The sequence below is a fragment of the Plectropomus leopardus genome, chromosome 15 (assembly GCF_008729295.1).
Source record: "Plectropomus leopardus isolate mb chromosome 15, YSFRI_Pleo_2.0, whole genome shotgun sequence".
NCBI classification, from domain to species: domain Eukaryota; kingdom Metazoa; phylum Chordata; class Actinopteri; order Perciformes; family Serranidae; genus Plectropomus; species Plectropomus leopardus.
Window position 1 is genome coordinate 26070542 of NC_056477.1, and position 7422 is coordinate 26077963.

Sequence of the window (7422 nt, forward strand, 5' to 3'; positions counted from 1 at the left end):
TTTTCTCTAGACCCAGCTATTGTGCAAAAGTTTACTTTGTGACTTTTTGGTGGGGATTATTTAGATTCAGACTGCAAAAATGCAAGCAAACCAAAGCCAGTAAACATAACTAACAAGGACCTCTAAGTGGTAGAGGTTTTGGGTGGTAGGAGATGTTAAATCAACATCTTTTCCAGTGCCTGAAACTAATGCCTGCCTTAAAGCAAACAACTTTTCCTGCAATTTCACTGTGGCAGACTGATTTCCAAGGTCAGAATAAAATCATGGAAGTTTTACTAGAGTTGTCGCGCGCCTGTGATTGTTTTTGGTGTAAGGTGGTCATAAAACTCAGTCTTTGCTGTAACCCTAATAGTAAGTTTTTAGTCTTGTCTCAAAGAAATACTAAAGTTCAATGAAGTGAACATTGTCCACAATCATAAGGTGCATTCTCTCCAGCATCACACAGAAAACAGCAAACAAGGTAGACCATAAACATGGAGAGGACAGCGGGGAGACACAAGTATGTGAACAAGTCATGTTTCTCTTGGACCAGCGAGGACGATAAACTGGTGGAGATGCTGAGTGAACAAGATTCAGCGTTTAATTCAGTGTGTATCTGATTTACAAAGCACTTACTGTAGTGAGAAGTCTTAATTTCTGAAACACTTCCCTCATCCCTCATTCCTACGGTCTCCACCCACTAATATAGTCCAGCTAACCAATGGTGGCTGGTAGCGAGTTGAGGCAACAAAATCTAAAATGTTAGTAAGCAAATACAGTTTCTCCTAATGGATTATATTGGTTCCCCTTAAAAAGAATACTGTCTACATATTATACCTTTTATTTTGTGTTTCTGGAGTTATGTGTCTAAAGGAATTGTTAATATATCATATTTCGTAAAGGGAGTTTGGCGACCTGTTTTCCACCTGGAGCAGGATGGGAAGTGATCTCAAAGGGATAAGGTCTTGCATATAGTGAACCTGCAATATCCAAGTCTTTGCAAAATCTAGACAATGACTACAAACTCACATAGTCTTTAGATGTGAGAGGGTGTCAGAATTTAGCCTTCTCCTCAAAGTCTTCAATTGTATGTTACATGTAACATAGAGATGTATGACGGACATACCTGTGCAGGTGTGTCTGGAAAATGTCAGGTATATGTATTACAGGTGGTATCTTTCATTCAGCACTTGAGCGGCTTCTTAAAGGTTTCCCATGAATTTCAACATCCAAACTTTCCATTTTGGACTAGTTTCCTGTAGCTGGTTTGTGGATACAGCAGATTACTTTCACACGTCAAGAACTACACCTCTGTTTCTCTTTTCAAAACAAAACCTGCGCCTCAGCCGTCACAGCTCTGTTATTTGGTGACACCTAAGTCCAACCAGCAGGGTGTCCACCTGTTTAAACAAGCCAATGCCAAAAGAAAAACACTCCAGAGCGCTCCAAATATGTTTGGAAATGCCCTCATACTAGGGACAGGAGTTTCCAACCTCAATTAAGCTCAGCTGTGACAGTTAAGATAAGATAAAATAATCCTTTGTTGATCCCCAGAGGGTAAATTCAAGATATTCAAGATAATTCAATTAAGAAGTGACTCTGCTTCACCATCAGCTTTGACTCCTGGTTACTGCGACTCCTTTGTAAGGTGGCATTTAGCAGAGTGTCCTGAATGAAGACATCTAATTTGTGAACTTGCATGCTCACTCTCTTGTCGCCAATTTTCCTGTGATGGCCGATAGTAGTCATGACAACTGACAAGTTGACAGTTGAGCAGAATGATTGGCTCCATTTATGGTGAACTGTGTGCTACAGGCTGACTTTAGATCAGGAATCCTGCAGAATGCGTGGGAATCCCGCAGTGCCTTCCCACTGTGTCTTCAGGATGGGAACGGATAATAAGCCTGGGGAGTAAATATCCCAAGGCTTGGGAGGACTTGTATAGCGTAGGAAAATTTATGTTTAAGCTTCACTGTGACATGCAGTTGTTTAGTGCTGCTTTAACTGTATTTTACCTTAGAAACACAAAGTAAGCCTGTGAAACTCAAAGAGCAAATAATGGTTTACTCTTTGTGAACGTTTTAAACATGGGAAAAATCAATGTTTGCTGTCATAATGAGATTCGCTGAGGATGGCTCTGAGAGCCAACAAAGGAAAATGACTTGAGCTGGAGGATTATTGTTTGTCTTTTGCATTAGATGTTGTTCAAACAACAACTCAAAACTGCGGCAAGAGAACATTCTAGTTGGCTAAATGATACAATGAGGTGGACCAGCCGAATAGCCGTTTCAAAGGGACAGTTCACCCAAAAATCAAAAATCCATATTTTTTTTCTTGCCCGTAGAACTATTTATTGCCGAGTGTTAGAGTTATCAGCCATCGGGATGTCTGCCTTCTCTCCAATATAATGGAACTATATGGAACTCGGCTTGTAGCGCTCAAAGCGCCGGAAAATACATTTGAAAAACTCAACAACAATGTCTCTTTACAGAAATCATGTCCCAGTTACACATGATAATCTACAGACCTTGTTGAGAGCAGTTTGGTGAAGGAACTATTTTCTTTCTACCAAAATATACCCTCTAACACCACTGAGCTCGCAAACAGCCTAGGGGGACGGCGCTAATATTTACATCTCGTATTATCATGAGAACCAGCCCATGTCCATGAGTAGATGCATGCTTCCCCCTGTTCAATGACACAGTTGGTGTGTGTAGTTCAGCAGAGAGAAATTAGTTCCTACATGAAATTGCTCACATCAAGGTCGGCGTTTTATCTTGAGTAACCGGGTCATGACTTCATTGCTGTTGAGTTTTCCAAACATATTTATTTGGCGCTTTGAGGCACCACAAGCCAAGCAACATCTAGTTCCCTTATACTAGAGAGAAGGCAAACATCTCTACAGCCGATATCTCCAACACACTGCAACTCACACCAAAACTATCTAGATTAATCAATAGCACTCCAGGTAAAAGTAGAAATATGTTGACTTTAGGGTGAACTGTTCCTTTATCATCAAGACATAAATTTTAACTGCCATGCACATGAGTGTATCTCAAAATCAGAACAATGGATTAGAAATTATTTCCCATATAAAAAAGTACCAGTGTGAGGGAAAGACATAGATAATTTGTAAAACAAGTGTTTAAAAAATCAAGACATTGAGGTGGAACAACAGCACCGCGTGATTTACTAGTTGAAGCAGCCAATAACAGGGAAAGTTGAGGGTCCTGTTCCCGTTGCGACAAGTACAGCGTCCATAAACAGCCAGGCTGTATAGCAGTTTATAAATCTAGCATCTAAGACACTTTATGTTTGTGGTATGATGTTTTAAGTGCTAAGTGCTTAAGCTACTGAGCTCTATTCTGCAGGAGCATGTCATCACTAATCTAATCACAAAGAATTATAATCCTTAAATATTGAATGCTTGAATTATATCTGCTCAAACTTAGGACAGGGACAAACAATCCCTTGGCAAGGCATTTGCTTCATTATTTTTTTATTACAAGAATGTTTTTAACATACATGGACACACACAGTATGCTTTTTTTATGCTTTTTATGCTTGAGAATTTACAGTCTTCCTTTAAATCCAAAGCAAACATACGGACACATAAACTACATTTGCCACAACCCACTCTCCTGCATCCAGTGTGCTCTCTGAAAATGTGTGGCACTCACAAATTCTACCTGCGTCACTTTCACCACAATCTGCAAACCCGAGGGTCTACAACCTCCCAGAGGCATACCAGCATGTGATTACACAGCCAACATCAGCAGATCTTTAGCTTAGCGATTAATTCCTGCCGTTTTTCCATAGCCATGTTTTCCTTTTCCAATTAACATGCCCATATCTCCACCACCTTCAGTCAACAAGGAAAAAAATCTGTGTATATTTTACCTTACATGCTTTAATCAATAGTTGGAGAGTGGCACTCCTTGTTCAAACACACCACAACTGAATGCTGAAGCTGTAAAGAGTGTGTTTACATTTGTAATAGATGTAAACACAGAACCTTGCAGTCATGTAATTTGAGTTGCAAAAAGACAAGTTTCAAATAGCTCATTTTCCATCTCAAGATCACACTCAATGACACGATATGGATACATACATCCATCTTTAGAGGCCTGATGCATTTCATCTTGATGATCAGGGTCAAGCTATGCTGCCATGACACAGAATCTACTCATCTATAATGAACCTGAAAGTGAAAAAAACACTACAAACAGCCCACAAAGACTTCATTCAACTCATATGCATCATAAGGGATGTTGACCCACTGCAGATTACACACAGTCTCATATATGACCGGCACACAAACTCATACAAGGAAACATGTGCTAATGTGCATTATGGCTCACAATGTGGCTCTGTCTGTTAGAAGTCTGGTAGAGACAAAAAAAAAAAGTCCACAAGACACCAAAAGCGTGCTGCTTGTGAAAGGCGGGCTATTAATAGGTTTACTCCGGCGAGGGAGACGGCCCTTCCCTCATGTTTGGGATCAGCTCTTCACAAGGGTGAAAGGAGGGAGGAAGAGGGGGGGACTCTCTATTGACACAACACTGAAAGTGACACAAAGTGTTTCAATTTGAAGCATTTAATTGTAACAGTCACACTTTCCACCACAATTTACAACCATTAGGTATGGCCCGAAACAGCTTGGAGTTCAAATATGTGAGAACAGTCTTTATGTGTCATTCAACAACCTGCACAGACACTCCTTAGGAGGCCCGACACACCTGTATTTTTACACAGAGCATGCTTTTACTTTCTTCAGCCAAGCAGAGTGACTTTATCTAGAGTGGATATTTGAATGCTGCTTGTTCTCATAATGATGCAAATAGGATGTTGGTGAGTTTACAATCTGAATTGGTATCAGTGTTACTCATATTACTGCTGGGAAATGGGAAGAGTGCAGGGCTGTTTTGACAGGAATGAAAAAAAAAACTAGAAGGTGTGAAACGTCAGGGTTTCCGACACATTCATTTATTTGTGGCGGCCCTCCACAATTAAAACATTTGCCGCCACAAATAGATTTTTGGAAATGGACCATACATTAGGAGCACAATTAGAAAATATATATTATTTATAGCACATTTGGGGCAGTAGAACTTCATGCGCATTAAATGTGAAACCTAACCACTCATTCTGCTTGGTCTAAAAGTTGGCTTTCACTTTCAAACGGCTGCTATCTTATCCATCAATGAGATCTAATCAGCTGTGAATGGATCAGACAGATCAATTATCCACCCCAAACTAAGCTTTTAAATGCATTCGTGATATTTTTGTAATTTTATTTTATTACTCTGTTGTACACAAGGAATTAATTATGGCTTGTTCAGGACTCATAGCTTAAAATTTACCCTACCTACACACTGCTGCAGAGGAAAAAATTATGCATGGAGAGATCCATTAACACTGCTTTCACGGACCCAAAAAAACCCTCCAAATTTAGAGGACACTGGATGATACAAAGGGATACACAGGCATTTGAAAGATGTCAAAAAGGCCCCCCAACTGTTGCCAGCTACCACAACACACAGACTCTCATTCCATGGGAAACACTAGCACTACATGTTGCAGAAACACTCTCCAGTGATACAGTGCAAAAGTACTCCAGGTAATCATGACAAGCTAAGCAAAAACAAACATCTGTTAACTTCTATTGCACTTTCATACTCGCATATGGTTTGTGCTTCCTAAAAAAGTCATTAAACATGCATTTGTTTGCTTGTGCTTGCTGTGATGCACACAAGCAGATTCACTGCAAACTGCATCCCTGATTACCTCAAGTTACAGTTTGGATCATGGAAAAAAGGCATTTTGGTGATGACAATCCTGCAGCAGCAATAGGCTACACACTGTGATCAATACTCACATCTTCACACTGCCATTCATACAGAGCAGGCAGAGGACGTGAGAGAAAAAGTGGGTCACTGCATGTGTAGAATACATAACCCAAAAACACATAGACCTAGCATGTGTCTTTATGGTTATGAGAGGCCCATGTGTTTATGCCTGAGAGTATAGGTGTTCAATTTACCGCACGCGACTTGACACACATGCGAGTCGTGACCAGCGGAGACGTTTTTCAGCGTAACACGAGTTGACAGTATAAGAAAAAACATAAGTACACACACAACATTGGGGCGAAGGGACAGCACTGACAGACAGCGGTTATCAATGGAGAAACTCACATCCTCGAACAGGGATCCAACGTTGGCTGTCACCAGCAGTATTCCTGTGCCTTGCGCTGCTGTCAGCTTCCCTGCCATAATTCTCTCGCGCAGGTGGGACTTGTACGGTGGACTTTGTAGGTAAGGAGCGGGAAAAAAACAAATAAACAGGAGCCGGCGAATGTGTCACGAAACTGGTTATAAGACTGGGAATCTGCTACTGAAGCCGGGGTTGAGGCGGCTCGGCTGGAGCATATTTTTCAGCAGTGGCCGTGCATCTACCAGGAGTTGCTTTGCAGTAGAAGGTCCGTTGGCGGCGGCGGTTAGCGTGCGGCTTCTCGTGCTACTTTTTCACGTTCAGAGCCATCGTAAAAGTTTCCCGTTTTAATCCACGGCGAGTGCCCGAGCGCTCTGGTTCATTTCAGCGACGAGTGTTTCCCCTAGCTTTTGTGCAGTGTAAAAGTCTACCTCCGAAAGCAGGACTCTCAGCCAGGACCATTGCCTTCACTGTTTAGAGAGGATAGGCTGGAGTCCTTCACTGCTCTGACGTCACCGTGCCAATGGAAACACGGGGCTGTCTTAAAGGGCCAGTGCACCGTAAACACAGCGGCTCTGTGCCTAACAACACGGCGTCCATTATCGGACACAAGTGGGGTGCCCCGTTCCCAGTCATATGATAGGTGGTATATGTTTAACACATAAAAAAATTACTACTACTACTCCTACTACTAGAACTAATAATAATAATTATATAATAATAATAATAATAATAATAGTAATAATAATAATAATAATAATAATAATAATAATAATAATAATAATAATAATAATAATATCAGTCATTTATATAGTACCTTCATAAACAGAGTTTACAAAGAGCTTTGATAAACAAGGCAAAGTACAGATGCAAATAACACAGAGAAAAAACAATTACAGGACAAAAATAACAGCAACAACAACCCATACCAATAAGAGTAAATGCTGTTCGAAGAATATTGGCCATAAACACAGAAATAATAGTACTGATAAAAGAAATAAACACGAGGCAGTATAAAAGAATCAATTAAAAGATAAAAAAAAAAAAAAAACACACAAAAAAAGATTAATTAAAACAGACAAATTAAAATAGATAATAGTAATAATAAAATTGATAATAGTCATCTTAGAAGACTTTGCCAAGGAACCACAAGTCTTTCAGCCGAACCATTTTGGAATTCCAAATATGAAAACATGAAATTGTTGTTCTTTTGGAATTTTAATAACAAAT

The 7422-nt window shown here is 40.1% G+C and overlaps 1 protein-coding gene across 2 annotated transcripts in view; it reads right to left on the reverse strand.

Moving 5' to 3' along the window:
* Positions 1 to 6659, reverse strand: part of LOC121954486 (inositol polyphosphate-5-phosphatase A) — a 184656-nt gene extending 177997 nt beyond the window's left edge. For both annotated transcript variants that reach the window (XM_042502000.1, XM_042502001.1), the window contains exon 1: positions 6177 to 6659. In XM_042502000.1, the coding sequence (XP_042357934.1) occupies positions 6177 to 6254 (78 nt within the window). In that variant the 5' untranslated portion in view covers positions 6255 to 6659. The remainder of the gene's footprint in view (positions 1 to 6176) is intronic.
* Between the last annotated feature and the right edge of the window lie 763 nt (positions 6660 to 7422).